The sequence below is a fragment of the Canis lupus genome, chromosome 1 (assembly GCF_003254725.2).
Source record: "Canis lupus dingo isolate Sandy chromosome 1, ASM325472v2, whole genome shotgun sequence".
Taxonomy (NCBI): domain Eukaryota; kingdom Metazoa; phylum Chordata; class Mammalia; order Carnivora; family Canidae; genus Canis; species Canis lupus.
Window position 1 is genome coordinate 4,879,989 of NC_064243.1, and position 16,652 is coordinate 4,896,640.

General features: G+C 40.7%; 1 protein-coding gene and 2 long non-coding RNA genes across 14 annotated transcripts in view; 1 reads left to right on the forward strand and 2 right to left on the reverse strand.

The window, feature by feature from the left end:
- Window positions 1-8,563, reverse strand: part of C1H18orf63 (chromosome 1 C18orf63 homolog) — a 34,349-nt gene extending 25,786 nt beyond the window's left edge. For 2 of the 12 annotated variants that reach the window (XM_035712325.2, XM_035712315.2), the window contains exons 1-4: window positions 8,435-8,563; window positions 5,717-5,885; window positions 3,889-3,967; window positions 1,418-1,474 (exon numbers count right to left, since the gene is read on the reverse strand). In XM_035712325.2, coding sequence (XP_035568218.2) covers window positions 1,418-1,446 — 29 coding nt within the window. In that variant the 5' untranslated portion in view covers window positions 1,447-1,474; window positions 3,889-3,967; window positions 5,717-5,885; window positions 8,435-8,563. Of the gene's footprint in view, window positions 1-1,417; window positions 1,475-3,888; window positions 3,968-5,716; window positions 5,886-7,727; window positions 7,975-8,434 lie in introns of those variants that run through there. The other 10 variants (XM_049111776.1, XM_035712310.2, XM_049111783.1 and 7 more) reach the window with 8 other exon arrangements.
- A 343-nt stretch (window positions 8,564-8,906) lies between these two features.
- Window positions 8,907-16,058, forward strand: LOC125755336 (uncharacterized). The gene is made up of 3 exons (XR_007411623.1): window positions 8,907-9,145; window positions 11,848-11,922; window positions 12,566-16,058. It is a non-coding gene; the product is annotated as an uncharacterized LOC125755336 (long non-coding RNA).
- Window positions 12,279-16,576, reverse strand: LOC118353795 (uncharacterized). Its single transcript, XR_004813189.2, has 2 exons — window positions 16,033-16,576; window positions 12,279-12,786 (listed from the first exon to the last, which is right to left on the reverse strand). It is a non-coding gene; the product is annotated as an uncharacterized LOC118353795 (long non-coding RNA).
- Window positions 16,577-16,652: the final 76 nt, after the last annotated feature.

A 16,652-nucleotide genomic window follows, 5' to 3' on the forward strand; every position in this document is an offset into this window, starting at 1 on the left:
ATCAAGGAGAATTGTTTCCCAATATTATTCACCCCCCATTTTTGTACCATTTTGGTTCCTGGTGAATTTTCCCAGGATACAAGTAACCAAACTGTTGGCAATGAAGACTAAATCCATTCAATTTGTTTTGTAGATATTTTAATTCAGGATATTATCAATAGGACTTCAAGCAGCAGGATGAAGCCAACCTGCGACACTAATCTCAAACATGAACACAGGGTTTCAGGGCTAAACTGCTGAACAAATCCCAATAACTACCAGGATCTTCCTTAGAAAGACAAATGTCATTCTCCTTGATTCTGTATTGACTTTCTTCTTGGACTGAAGCATTAACCCAGATACAGAAGAATGTTATCAGCATATATTTAGTTTTGGCATACAAGGAGAACTGTAGGGCAATTCTGTCATCCATAACCATCCTGACCTGGATGCCATTCAGGCCAAAGATGGTGCCACTGACCACTGCAGCTAAAGTCAGGGCCAAATTTTTATCACGTTTTGATATAACAGGTAGATAGAAAATAAGGATAAAGTAGCTTAACAATACCATCAACCACTGTGACCCAATTAACATTCATAGACTACTTGACACAAAAGTAGAATACACATTGTTTATAAGTAGACCAGGGATATTTAACAAGGAAGACCATAAAACAAATTTCAATAAATTAAAAAAAGGTTCAAGTTATACAAAACATGTTCCCTAGCCACAATTATAATAGAAAACAGTAATAGAAGGATCCCTGGAAAATCTGAATATGTGAAAACTACATAACACACTTATACTAACCCATAGTTCAAAGGGGAATTAGAAAGCATTTTGAGCTGAGGAAAATCAAAACAAAACAAATACTTAGGAGGAAATTAATAGTAATGACCAAAATGAAAAGCAATGAGATACAAAATAATACCTACCAAACCAAAAGCTTATTTTTTGTAATCAATAAACTTGCTAAACCTCTAGCAAGACTGATTAGGGAGAAAAAAACAAAACAGTCACAACATGACGGATATCAGGAATGACAAGTGACATGATTATAAATTCTACAGCAAAGGAAATTAAAAGGAGTATTATAAGTAACTTTATGTCAACCTATTTAACAAGTAGATGAAATGGACACATCCCTTGAAAGAGATAATTTGAATAGTTCTATTATCTATTAAAGACATTGAAATTGTAGTCAAAAACCTTCCCATAAGGAAAATGTCAGGCCCAGATAATTTAATTAGTGAATTTTACCAAGTATTTATGTAAGAAATAAAAATTCTGTACTAACTCCAGAAACTAAAAAGGTGGACTCTTTTACATGCAAAGCATTAACTTATGAGAAAGATATTTTTTGTTTGCTGACAAAAGAAGTTGAATACAAAGTCACTATAAATAGTATTTGGAATTATTATTCTTTTAAAAACTTACTTTAGCTCCACATTTTTCAATATAGGCATTAAGTTTTCCAGCTTTATAAAATGGTATCTGTAACAACAAAACAACAAAAAGCCACAATTATAAAAATTACTTAACACAAATATATTACTAAACAATGCAATACATAAAGAATTTAAACATTATCCAGAAGCAGACTCATTGTCAGGTTGTCATCCTAATGGCTTCTATGCTTTGGAGAAGCAAGTGATAATCATTCTCTCTCTAAAATAGAATCTATGGGTATGTTCTCAAAGTGAGGAAAAGCCTTTCTGAGAGTGACATGAACCTAGAAAAGGAAAAGGCTAATAAATTTCATATGATATCTAACAACTTTCTTAGTAAACAGTACCTTCCTAGGCATAAGAAAAATGGACACAAATCCAGAGAATATTCAAAAGGCCAAGGTGCTACAATTAATCAGTGACAGAAACAGAAATCAGAGATATTTTTAACCCAACAGACTGGCAGATATGTAAAGGGAGCTGGTAACTGGTATTTATGAGGATGTGGAAATACAGATTATCTCAATATGCTATTAAAATGCCATCTAGTATATATAAGCTTTTCAGAGAGTGATTTAGCATTACCTAGATTATAGTTTAAAATGTACTGCAATCTCACTTCTAGGAATTTAACCCATAGAAACTATTAAATAAAAGTGATATAATTGCAATGAAGCTTTCCGAAGCGTTATAGTAGTACAACTAGAAACTCAGATGTGCACTAGAAAATATTAACTAATTATACACCCATACAATGAAATATTTCACAGCCTTAACAATGAATAAGATATATGTATTGGCATAGAACATTCAGGAGAGGCTGTTCAAGGGGAAATTAAAGGCAAGTTTCAAAATAGTATGTAAAAAAATCCCATTTCCTACTTTAAATATTTTCAAAAAAACTTATAGTATGTAATATCTTTGTAAGAAAACAAAACATTTCTAGATGGCTACTTTCCTTTTTTTATTCTTTTTTTTTTAATTCTTGCTAAGATTAGAATGCTTGAATTTATAAGAACTGTGAAACAATGACCACCTTGTTCCAAAAGAGGTAGTGGTGTTTACTTGTCCATCAACAGCTTATCTTATTTATTTATTTTTTAAAGATTTTATTTATTTATTCATGACAGACACAGAGAAAGAGAGAGAGGCAGAGACACAGGCAGACAGAGAAGCAGGCTCCATGCAGGGAGCCTGATGTGGGACTCGATCCCAGGTCTCCAGGATCACACCCCGGGCCAAAGGTGGTGCCAAACCGCTGGGCCATCAGGGCTGCCCAGCTTATTTTATTTAATAGCAGTAATGTCCACAATAGCCAAACTGTGGAAGGAGCCTCGGTGTCCATAGAAAGATGAATGGATAAAGAAGATGTGGTTTATGTATACAATGGAATATTACTCAGCCATTAGAAATGACAAATACCCACCATTTGCTTAAACGTGGATGGAACTGGAGGGTATTATGCTGAGTGAAATGAGTCAATCGGAGAAGGACAAACATTATATGGTCTCATTCATTTGGGGAATATAAATAATAGTGAAAGGGAATAGAAGGGAAGGGAGAAGAAATGGGTAGGAAATATCAGAAAGGGAGACAGAACATAAAGACTCCTAACTCTGGGAAACGAACTAGGGGTGGTGGAAGGGGTGGGGGTGAATGAGTGACGGGCGCTGAGGGTGGCACTTGACGGGATGAGCACTGGGTGTTAATCTTTATGTTGGCAAATTGAACACCAATAAAAAATAAATTTATTATTAAAAAAAAGATAACAAAAATGAGAAAATAAAAGATATATACCCATATAACCTAGAAGAAAAATAAAGGAGCTAAAGATTTTTTGATGGCTTGTTAGTATTAATAAACGTTCATTTCACTAGATTCTGAAGAATTAAAATCTCAGAAAAAAGATTTTCAGAAAGATTTTTGACAAAAATCTCAGGATAATATAATTTTTATAAAATTTTTTGGCATTTCATTATCATTCCCAGTGACATACAGCACTGGGAAATACGTTTCTCATTCTAATTTTATTATTTGTAATTTTTTTAAAGTTCTAAATTAAAAAAAAATTTTGATCTAAGTTCTTTAAAAACAATTGGATAAACGTTGGAATGAGAAACTTCTTCCTTTATATTAAGCGGAATTCTAAAGAATAAAATACAAAAAAATGATTAAGCCCATGCTATCTTAAAAACATGCTGTAATATTTTTTCATGAATAGTCTTATATTAGCATTTGTGACAAAAAACTAAATATTAAATTAAAACCACAAAAAATGAATTTTAAACATCAGGTATATCAAAGTTGAAGTCTATAAATGGTTCAATCAATCTACAACACAGGTAATTTGGCTTCATAAACTACCGTAAATTAAAGCTATAATTAATATCCGAATTATTGCTTATCAATATTGCTCCCAATAATTAGTAATAATACTTCTTAAAATTTTAAAATACTAACCGCCATCACTACCCAAATTTGGCTTAATATTCCAGGCACAGGTGATACAAGAATATCTTGGTGCATATATAGCAATTGCCTGTGGGAAATGAAACATGGAATTTTATTTTATTTTATTTTATTTATTTTTGAAACACAGAATTTTAAAGTGGACTTCCCCTTTGATTTTACTTTATCAGAACATTTTGAAAATTGCTTAGTTCTATCTAAAAGTTTACATTTTTTTCTAGGGAAAGAGTGTGTTATTGACTTCTCTCTCTCTCCCCATGCTTAACTTGGTAACTTGAACATTTAGCCTTTCAGCCAAGATTTAAGAATGTTACAAGGTTTCAGAAATTGATATGAAAACTTGTCCCTGCCTCTGAGTTTCCCAATATCTTTCATCCAGAACTTCTTCAGCTGTAACTCCATTTCTGTCCAAATAGAGATTTGAAGATGTCTAAATATTGTTAAGAATCTAGCTTTTCTAACTTCTATTTCTTCTATTTTCCATTTTTTAAGTAGTGGTCAGGAGGCACTGGAGGCAAGAGTCCAAGGATTCATCTATCAGTGATCAACTACTTCAATGTTAGAACTATTGACTAGATGCTTTTCCTTCAAAAAGGAAATTTTTTCCAAGCCATAATAAAATGGACGGTGATTTTATTTTAGCATTCAACAGCCAAATGAACTCACAATAAAATCACAATTCAAAATATCAATAGGTTTGTTTCAAAGGTCAATGAAAAGGTGGATAAAACACATGAAAAACTTCAAAATCAACCATCAAGAAAACAAACTGCAAAAAATATGAGAGTGTGTGGCAGGGAGAAGTTCCCTTAAAAAGTAAAATGGGCCAGTTTGTTTCTGGTCAGAACCCTGGCACAGAGCTAGGCGCAGTAAGTACTTGGTTTTACAAGGGCTGCCTTTATCTGACACAGCTAAGTCTCTTCTCAACCTGTTCCAGCCTCTTTAGCAGTTACTGGGACAGTGAGTCAAGACACGTCACCCTGCGGGGATGACTACCTTCAATTTGAGGGTAAACAACAGAAAATCTCAGGTTTTCCACCTATTTGTTTCCAAAAGAAGTCAGGTAAATGTTCAATAGGTATCAAACTACACCTTACCACACAGCGTACAGGCTCCTGGATGTACTTGAGTGGGAAAATAAACCAGAAGGAAAGTTTTGTAAGTAAGAGCAAAATGGGAGGACGTTCCAAGAGTGTCTTATTTCTGATTCCTAGCAATCTTACGTTTGTTCCTCTCCAAGAAATTCAGTGACAGATCTAATCTTATCAGGTATTCTAAGAGTCCTTCTTTGAGTGACTCAAACAATTTAAAGGACAAATACATGGTGGGTCTTCAGCAATCATGAAGTTATACTTCAGGCTTCACCCAAGCTGTTTTTCAAAGACTATCCTGGGTCAGACATTTCAAAATAGTTCTTAGAGAAATACTCTTTAGAAATCTTATGTTGACCTGCAAATTAAACTGCATTTTTCTAAAATGTTTATAGTATCTCTTAAAGTGCCCATAAAGAGTTGGTATTCAGTGAATATTCATTAATCTCTACCTCTAAGTTTTTGAGAGCCTGATTTATCAATATCCATAAAAGATTTATATTAAAAAGGGTCACAAACATAAAAACTCGTGATATTCAATCTCAAGTATTTTAAGTCCTCCCCTAAATGTAATCCAACATACCTGGTCAGAACAAAACTGAATTTCTTTATTTAAAATCATATACACAGATTAAATGAAAGACTATTTTGTTTTAAAGGAGATACTTCTAAAACAGCTCTTACAGGTCTCAAAAAATTTAGAAAGCCTTACTTATAAAATGTTTTACCTGCACATCTTCATTTGTGTACTCCTAATTTCAGTATCTGCCACCTGATTACTCAATATTATCTTGACAGCACAGAGTTTGTATAAACCTGGAGGTGTGATGAAGAACAGTGATTGCTGTCTAGGATCATTCATGTTTTCCCGTTGACTGAATGTCTCAGCTCTCAGGCCTTTAAAAATAAGCAGCAATCAAATGGTCATAAACTGTCTTACCTAAAGGGTTTTACTACCAACTCACCACAGAATATTTGATATTGTGTTGGAATAAGATAATAAAAACAAATTAGCAGGCTTTAGCATTTAAATAACACTAACATTTTACCTGTAAGAATTGTTTGGGGGGCTTGGGGGGCTCAGTCGTTGAGCAACTGACTCTTGATTTTGGCTTAGGTCATGATCTCAAAGTTGTGAGGTCAAGCCCAAGGTGGGCTCTGAGCAGTGGGGAGTCTGCTTGAAATGCTCTCTCCTTCTGCCCCCCCAACATACACTTGTGCTCACTTGCTCTCAAAATTTTTATTAAAAAAAAAAACCCAATTGTTTAACCTGTTAAAGCTTCTTGGTACAAATGTTATCAAGATGTAATATAAATAAAGGACGCCTGGGTGGTGGCTCAGTGGTTGAGTGTCTGCCCTCAGTTTAGGGCATGATCCTGGAGTCCTGGGATTAAGTCTTGAATCAGGCTTTCCATGGGAATCCTGCTTCTCCCTCTGCCTATGTCTCTGCCTTTGCATCTCTCATGAGTTAAAAAAAAAAAAAAAAGATGCAATACAAATAACCTCCAATTCACCTTTTTATATTATAATATTCAGTGATTTTTATTATGTTCAGGTATGCAACCATCATAATACATATTAGAAAATTTCCATCGATCTCAAATTAGAAGCCTGAAGTTCTAGAAGTAAAATAATTTGAATACAATAAAATGAAAATAAGCTTATTAAATACCTATTCTAAACTAGATACTAGATATATTTTTATCTTATTATCTTTATTTAATAAACTTCCAAAGTTCTTGGCTATCTTGTTTCATTTGGTTTTCAGAAAAAAAAAAAAAAAGATTTCCTATGATAATTTTTTGAATATCTAAATGTATAGCAAAGTCTATTGTTTCAGGTTAGCTCATAAAACACCTCAAGGTTGAATATATTTTTCATCTTTTTATATGAAAAGTATTTATTAAAGTCTCTAATTTTTGTTATTTTCTTTTTCCAAAATTACTTAGCTTGAAAACTTCTGTTTGGAACATATTTTATACTTGATAGTTCACATAATATCTCTGAAGTCTATCCTATGTATTAGAGAAAACTGGAATGTCAAAGTAGCTGAGTTAATTAAAAAAATAAAATAAAAAATAAAGTAGCTGAGTTAAGCTCAATTTCGGTCCTGCGCACACATAGAGCAGGGGGAAGGTAACAGAGACTCGAGTACTTCAAATTTTTTAAACATCAATATATTTTCTCCCTTTAAGAAGAAAAGTAATCATATATCTGCCCTGGAATCTGAGGTAAGACCAGTCTTACGTGTGATCTCAGAAACCAAGTGTGTTGTGTCATGAGGACCGCAGGCAGTGCCCTTCTGACCGGTCGCACAGCATCCTCACTCGAGAACCAGTGTTTGAGATGTTCATCTCTAGAGGACCGCTCGCTTCTTGTAAAATGGGAAATACTTAGAAATGTTAACACAAATTCCCACCAGGCGTTGATGACCTCGTTAATAGGACTGACACCATCAAGAAAATCTTCCTTCTCCATTTTAACACGTACTGTTCTGAAAAGTTTATCTTTTCATAGAGATTGTATTCATTTAAGAAAGCGCTCCAGGGAGGGGGAGCAGGAGCTCCCCACTGCGCAGGGAGCCCGATGCGGGGCTGGACCCCAGAGCCCTGCGATCATGACCTGGGCCAACGGCAGACGTGTCACCGAGTCACCCAGGCGCCCCTTTAAGTGACAAGTTCCAAAGCAAAGACAACCCACTTCCCGGTTTTGCCTAAGATTCTTTCTCTGAATCGTTACCCTCAACGGCATCAAAAGTGAAGGTGCCCGAACACAAAGAGCCCATCAGGCCCTGGGCCATAATTCGTTAGTGTCACTTCCAACACGTTTCCCGCTAGAACGACTGGTTTTCCCTTGAACGGCTTCCAGCAGCGGCCGGGTCAACGGCTGCGGCCTTCAAAGGCTGCTCAGCGCGCTCAGGGCGGCCGGAGCTCCGTCTGTCCTCGGCCTGCCTCGGGCGCGGTCTGGGTTCAGGCCCCCAGAGGGGCGGCTGGCAGGGCTCGTCCCCATCTCCCGGGGAGCCAGGGCCGCAGCCGGCGCAGCGACCCCTCCCCGTCTGTCCCCTGTCCCCTCTCCCGTCCCCGCGCGCGCGGCCTGCCCTCCCCCGCTCCCCTGGGGCCTCGTGTTCTCCCCTGCGGCGACGGCGACGGCAACGGCGACGGGCCGCGTAGGGAACAGCTCCCGGAGTTTTTTTTCCTCAGCTCCGGCACGCCGCCTCCAGGAGCCAGCGGGACTCACGGCGCCCCGGGGCTGCGTCCCGCCCGGCTCCACCCGCACAACCGGCCCACAGGGACCCGCCGCGCCGGTCGGGACGCCGACACGGGCCCCCACGCGGGCTGCCTCCTGAGGGGGCCGCACACGCCTTCTCCGGGCTGGCCAGGACGGGCTGCGGCGGACGGCAGGGCCTGCCCTCGCCCAGAGGTCTCCCAGCCTGGCCGCTAAGGCACCTTCGCCTTCCGCTACGAGGGCCGCGCTCCTCAGCCGCCCCCTCCGCGCTCCTCAGCCGCTCCTCCGCCTCCTCCGCGCTCTCCTCACAGCCCTCTGGCGGCTGCTCCCAGCATGCCCCGCGTTCCTTCCCAGCATGCCCGGCCTCCTGGCACGACGGCGCTCCTCGCTGTCCTCGAGGCTGCTTCCGCACGCCGCATGAGCCACGCGCTGCCGCCAGCATGCCCCAGGTGCGCCACGCGACCCTCTCCCAGCATGCCTGCCGCCCGGCCGCAGCCGCTGTGCTCTGGGCTCCCGGCGTGCCCTGCGCGCCACCCGCGCTCTCCTGGCCTGCCCACGCTCCTCGGCCGCCGCCTCTGCGCCGTCCTTGCTGCTCTTGGCCCTGCTCCCTGCGTGCGTGCGCCACGTGCGCGCTCCCGCCATGCCCTGCGCGCCCAGCTCTTCCCGCCAACGCCGCTGGCGGGGCACGTGCCGACGGTAGCTGCAGCTCCCTCACAGAGGCGCTGGGCCTGGGGCGCGCCGGGCCGCACGCGACGCCTGGCCGCCTAGAGGGAGCGGACGCGCCGATTTTCCGGGCCCACAGAGACAAGCGCGCCCTTTGCGTCCCTGAAAGGCCCGTGGCAACCGAACCGTCCCGGACTGGAAGGTTCCGCCGTGCTTTGGCACCGCAGCCGGGTGCCAGCGCCCCTGGGCACCTCTCCCTCCTGGGACAGGTATTTAGGAAGCGCCTGCTGTGATCCTGGAGGTTTTCCAGGAGTCGGTGAGGGACCACGAAGCAAACGGTGCTCCCTGTGCTCGCGGACCTTGCATCTTACATGGTGACTGAGGGACAGAAGACGGGATAAATGAGCAGCACCTGAGGGGGGGCTGGCGGTGGGTGCACAGAGAACCATAGAGTGGGGCGGAGAGCCAAGGGGGCTTGGGAGAGGTCAGCAGGCCTCGAGAAGACACGAGGGCGCGGGTGGCTACACCGGGCAGGCGGGGAGGCGTCCAGGGGCCGAGGCAGGACGGTGGCCGGCGGGCTGTCCTGGAGCCCCGAGCGGGGAAGCAGGATGCACAGCGCCAGCCCCACGCCGTGCAGGTGCGGCGGGCGGGGGGGGGGCGGGGCACCTGGGTCGCTGTGCTGAGGATGGACGGATGGGGTGATCAGGGCAGGGCTGCGCGGGGGGGCTTGGGCTGTGACACTTTAAAGTTAAATCTAACACGTTGGGGACACGGATGGACAGGGGGTCTCAGACGAGCAAGTGTAATTCCGAGGTGTTTGCGCTGAGGACTTGGGAGGACAGGGGTTCCAGGAACTGAGAGGGGAGGCCGTGGGAGGGGTACGTTTGGGGACGCAGGTCTGGAGGGGTGCGGTTTCAGACACGTCCATCCTGGACAGTGAAGAGGATCTTGCATGCAATGGACGGTATTTAAAACCGAGCGAGTGAGTGTAGGAAGAAGACTCCAACATAAATTCCTGCAGATAGAAGCAACCTCGTAGTGGAGCGCCAGGATATTTTATTATTTAAATAAAATAATAAATATTTTATTATATTTGTAGTATCTTTATTATTTTTATTATGAAGAGCCATTTTCAACCTCATTTTACCAGGTTCGAAAAGCTATATTGTGAAAGGATGAGATTTTTTATTGTGTTTAACTTAACGTTGGATCCATCAGAGTGATTACTTTGTATTTGCATGATAAACTTTGGTAAAGGGGAGTACTTTCTGGTGTCTTCCTGACTCGGTTGGAAAGTGCTAAATACTTGTTTGGTCACCTGGGAGATTATGGTGAGTGATTAATTATCACAGGATTGATGAGCAAATTGAGCCTCCTGTGACACACTTTGCAATATAAAGTGAACAAAATACAATCTTCTGAAACAAGCATACCAACAAATAAACTTTTTGTCTTATTTCTATAAAGATTTATTTGTGAGAGTGGGCAGGGCTCCCACCAGCCCAAGTCCCAGAAAAGGGGAAGCCAACTTCCCACTGAATGTGGAGCCCAAGGTGGGGACCAAATCAAGACCTGAGCCCAAATCAAGAGTTCCTTCCTAACCGACTGAGCCACCCAGGCGCCCTGTCCTAAACTTTTAGTCTGGTTATATGTCAGCAATCACTGGAATTATGAAAGCAAACCTTTTAAGATTTACAGAAAAGCTCTTTATCTTACCTGGTATATACACACATAGGGAAAAAAATTGCATGAAGACAAGGTCAAAAATGTAGATTCAGTTTGAATCTTATAAATGCATATATTCAATAGCTTATCTATTTAAACACTGGTAGTCTAGCGTTTTGCATTCTGAAAAGCACATCTGTCAGTACTTTGTGTTCTTAATACCTCTGGTATTGAACTTTTGGTTTTTGGCTTCAACAGTTTTAACAAGGCAGAATTAAAGATATTTGAAGTTTTCAATTGTGCTCACATCATCAAATCACCCAAGTACTAAATGTCCAGTTTTATTCCATTAAAGTGAAATGTTGCCTTATGGAACAGCATAGATCTATTAAAATGTGAATGAATTCTATGCAGTTTTGTGGTTTTTTGAAAAGGACCATCCTTGTTTACCCACCAGTCAGATCTAAAAGTAGGAAATTATGGGGATCTCCAACATTTCTCTTCATGCCCTCTCCCAACCACTTACTTCCTCCAATGGTAATCACTGTCTTGGCTGCTAACATGATATTGCTTTTTTGAAAATTTGTATCAATGGAAGCATACAACATGAATTCTTTTGTGTCTAGCTTCTATTGTGTTATGTCCATTAGATCCATATTGTGAGGGTAGTAGTATCTTACTCATTTTCATTACTGGGTAGTGTTCTATTGTGTATATATACTTCACTTTATCTTTTCTGAGGTTAAATGGACAATTAGATTGCTGCCAGTTTGGGATTATTATAAAGAATGCTGCAAAGAACATTCTTGTTCAGAAGAAAGTCCTAGAAAGCTACATACTTGTATAAGTTCTTTTTTATACAGCTCAATAGTTCCCCAAGAAAAGCTGAATGAATTGTTGAGCTGAAACAGATGAATATAAAAATGATATTTTTATATGTGCAGAACGTTTTTTATAAGCAAGGATAAATTTATAAGCACGATTCAGGATAATAACTGATTAATTTTGGTTGGCAGAAGGTTGGGATGTAGGAGGACCCCACACCCTAAGTCGAGTGAAAGGTTTATTGGTGCTCATTTGTTATCATTCTTCTTCAAAACATGTTTGTGCATCCACTCATATGAAGCGTTACATCATTATTTTTAGTTAATAAAAAAAATACAAGATGTTATAGGGCCACTCAAAATTTTTACCCAGGGAAAAACTTTACCAATAGGATACATTTTGATGACAAGTTTGTGAGCAGGCTTATTCAATTTACCAGGTATGAGTTACTTATGTTTGTTTCTCTTTATCTCATTCACAGGCATTCAAGATGGGAAAGAATCCTCTCAAAGATTCCACCCACCGGTTTGACTGTATTTCTTTCATGAAGATTAAGGTTGTTGCATTGTGTTAAATCATGTTTAAACTGTCTGGACACACAAAGATTAGGCCATATTTTGTGGTTAGGAGGTAAAGATTACCTGGGGAAGAGTCAAATCTTTATTAAGGAAGCTAGAACTATGATGATAAGCCCCAGGTGGGGGTTGGGGCTGTGTTCAGCATGCACCTTGACCTGGAATTTGAACAGTTGGATGTTTAAGATTGGATCTGTGGGCAGAGTGTAATCAACTGTTCTCAAACATGCAGAGGAAGCCTGGGACTCAGCATGATGTGTCCCTAAAAAGGGTTCTCACTGGGTTGGTGCCTCACAGTCACTTAAGAAGAATTAAGAAATCTGATGAACTGATTCAGTTGATGTTACTGCTTCATTTATTAAAAATGAATAGAGTCTGTTAGGCTCTAGGATCATTGTATGTGGAGGAAAGTCATTTTTTGCTTCCTTAGCAAAGTTCATTTGAATACTCTGGCCCTGTTGTAAGAAAGCTAAAGAGAACTGTTTCTTCATACTTCGGCCAGAGAGCCAGAGTGCCAAGGAGGAGAATAGGGTGGTGGTATTGTGGTGGCGAGTGATATCAGTAATCAGTAGGAGAATCAGAAAGGAGGATATCAAGAGACTAATAATATTCACTATTTTCCAGCATCAACCTTTGAGGTCCTAAGTGATTATTTTTATTCAGGTAGGTAACTATTCTTGACATGGGGTTTCCAGCTTGCAAGAACTCCAATGCCCTCTTCATCATTCACATGTACACTTACGTGAATGTGTGGAGCATCTGGATTGGTCCTAGGTGTGCACATTGTTCATTTTAAACTATTTTCATGTTGCTGCTGCATTTAGCCTCTCTTTCTGTTTCCTAAGCTGGGAAAGAAAGAAAACATTTTTATCTTTAGAAGATGTCTTGGGAAAAGTTAGAAAACTTGGCTAGTACTCTTACTAGTGACAGATAAATTAATCCACATTTTTTGGTACAGTTATAGGAAAATTATGATACTTCCACGTATTATGCACCATATTCTAGATCATATCTATACCCTTATTTGTTCAAAAACATTTACTGAGCACACACTGAGTGCTAGGCACTGTGCCGAAGACAGCTGTGACCAACTGTCTCTGCCCTTTAGGAGCTCTTGGCCCAGTGAGGGCAGACATATAGACTCATGACTTAGTTGGCTGTGTGATAGAGGTGATCAGAGAGTCAAGGAATACTGAGTGGGCATTTGTGGGAAGGGAAGAATGTGATCAGCACATCCCTCCTCCAGTGTTGTTGAGTCAAAAACAGTCCTGAGTCCTAAATCAAGAAAAATAAAAGGGAGAAAAGAGTGAGGAGAGAACTCTGGCAGAGAAGGGCACTTGAATAGGGCATGGAAGTGAGGAAAGGATGCTGTGCCTCCAGAGATCTAAAAATAGCTCACTGTTGCCAGGCTGCAGGTTTGAGGTGGGAATGACAAGCTGGAGAGCAGCAGATTTTGAATGATCTCAGATGCTCTGTTGAGATTGGAACTGTAGTTATTGGGAGACATTGGGAAGTCTTAGGTTCATTCTTGTATGGAAGAGGGACCCAAGGACTTGAAGACCAGAAGAACCACTTGTTACGGGGGACAAGTAGGGAGGTAATTGTGAAAGCAGATGTAGCAGAACGGTACTAGGGATAAACGAGGACAGTGCTTGTTAGATACTTAAGAGGAAAAATCTCTGGGACTTGGTGATGGAATCAATTTTGAGGATGACTTGGATGATCTCCAAGCTTCTGACTTGGGAAGTACACCAGCAGCTATTTCATAGAACTGTCTGGAATGCCTTACAAAGTTAATTAGGATAGCTAGACTTTTCTTTATATATACTAGTTTGATCTTGTTCTATTGTGCTGGAGACAAAAAGAGTTTTTAAAAAATAAATTAAATATTGCAGCCATGTCCTACTATCAAACATTCTCCTTATTTACCTGTTCCTAAAGATGGACATATAAGGAAAATGTGCATCAGGATATATTTACAAAAAGATATATAATTAATTTGTCATTGTTTGAAGTTAGTGAGGAAAACTGCCCTACCTTAGCAATGAACTTTAAGACTTTGTGTGAGCTTTGTGGTCAGAGTGTACCCATTGTTCTCTACTCATTTCTGCTTCTGCAGTCCATTGACCAGAGATTCTCAACTGACGTTTGGTGTTATACATGGATAAAAATAACCTCAAGCCAAACATGCTTTATTTGAAGATGAATAAATATGTAAAACATTTAGAAAATCTTGGAAATTATTGCTAATAGGAAATTATTGACAGATCAACCAAGTAGGCTATATAGATGATAGATTAAGATTTTTTTGAAGGAAAAAGTTGACCTATGCTAATATAGTATTTAAAAGACCTGGATATAATGCAAATTATCTGTGTAGATATTTGAATTGAGAGTCCCATCTTTGTAGAAGTGCCCATTTGTTTGAGGGAGCCAGTTCTCTGTGGTTATACCCATACTATGGCAAATATAACTATCAATGGGCAGGAAAAGGCTGTCCAAATACATCTTGTGCACGAATGATAGAATTAGAAAATGAATAAAAAATATAATTATGTTTGCTTACTTTTGCCTTATAGTGGAAAAGAAACTGAGCAGTTTTTACAATATATTTTTACCTGACGAATTTTAGGAGTGTAGTTGGGTTTTCTAAATGTTTATAAAAATGTCTTTGTTGGAGGGGAGGTCAGGAGGAGTTTGTAAATATTTGTGTTCTTTAATTTGTAGGTTTGTTTCCAAATTTGCTTAGATTTACCACAGATTGCCTTAGAGCACCTACCAGATAGGATGTTTCCTCATTTCTGTGTTTTAGAACAAGGAGGCCTTGGTGAATAATAATAACTGCACTAACTAAAATCTATTGAATGCTGTCTCTGTTCCACACCTTGTGCTAAGCATTTTATAAGTAGTGGCCTAGAACAGGTAATTGACTAGTTCATAGTTACGCATCTGATAAGTCATTAAACCAGGGGTGAGATTCAGGTCACTAGTGCCAAAGTTTTGTTTTTAACCACATCTGGAGTTGGAACTGGGACTGAAATCTAGAATGGTATTGATGTGGTTATAGATGTACCGTACCCATGACCTCGAGAGACTCATTGCTCAACTGCTAGAAGTCATGAGAAGATTCAGCAGTTGAGAACTGTTTAGGGAAGAAGTATAATCTGGTTTACTATTTTTAAAATGTATGGGGAAATTATAACACTAAACATAAACATTTGAAAAGAGAATCAAATCAGTAATTTAAAGTCCTGCCTAGAGCAACTAGAAAAAAAGAAAAAAATAAATGTAAAGCACACAGAAGGAACTTATACAAAAATTACACAGAAATTAATGAAATTGAAAAAAAAAAAAGAGAAAATCAAAGAGTTGGAAAGTTGGCTTTTTGAAAAGATCAGTAAAACTGAGAAACCTCCAGCAAGGCTGACAACAAAAAAATGAGAGAAGTCACAAATTATTAGTATCAGGAATTAAACTGAGGATATCATTATAAACCCTGCAAACATCAAAAGGATAATAAAGGAGTAATATGAATGACATCACACATAGATTTGACAATTTAGATGAAATGGATAAATTCCTCCAAAAGTATATAGCACCGCGACTCAGCCGATGTGAAACCAGTAATTTGATAGTGTCATGGAAATTAAATTTCACGGTTTAAAACCTGAAAAAGAAATGTGCAAGCCCATATGGTTTCACTGGAGAAGTCTACCAGTTCTACTTCTAGAGAATAAAACCAATTCTATACAATCTCTTCCAGAAAAATAGAAAAAAGGGAATACTTTCCAACTCATTCTATGAAGCCAGCAAATACCATGCATGAAAGAAAACTGCACACAAGTATTCCCCATAAAAGTCTAACAAAATATAATTTAGCAATAAACAGGTGGGCTGTACTTAGAGATGCAAGGCTGTTTCCGTATTTGTTCTTTTGTTTTGTTTTGTTTTTGTTTTTTTTTGTTTGTTTGTTTCGGTATTTGAAAAGCAGTGTATCCAATCATATGTAAGGGCTGTTGGAATGCTTGGGAAAATCTTTCCTCCCCATGGGCATGCATTCCTATGGAGGAGGTCAGGTGGGGGGAACGAACCTTTACGGAGGCTCCTGATGTGGGGGAGCTGTGTGGAGTCTCTAGGATGGCCTTCCCTGTACCCTGTTGTGTAGGTCCTTCTGGCATTCACTACCATTGCTGAAAAGGGCCTTAACAGGTGACTGGATAATGTGCTGGGATTTCCCTCTTTTTTCCTCAAACATTTGCAAGTCTTCCTGAGTGCTCGCTGAGCAGTTGCTGTTCGGAGCCCAAGTGCTGTTGGTCTTTAGGATTTATGTCAACATCACACTGCGGAGACGAGACAGTATTCGCCGGGCAGTGTCCGCAGAGCGTTAGGAGTCCTTAGGCTTCTGCTTTGTACAGAACCAGTACCTTCCCTGGGCCTTTTCCCTGAAGGCACACTGTTTCTCTGAAGCAGGGCTGTCCCGTCACGTTAACAGTTTGATATTAACAGACTCGTGGCACAGTAACTTACGCAGTGACATTCCGGGCTGGCGAGTCTGACCTGACTGCCAAATCACCGCGAAGGAGCCTCCTCGGCCGGCCACTCCGCCGCCCCAGCCTTCTGCGCAGACGCGGGGGAAGCCCCGCCCCCGCCCCGCCCCGCCCCTCCCCCGCCCCGCCCCCGCCCCCTCCCCCGGCTCGCCTCGCCCTCCGCG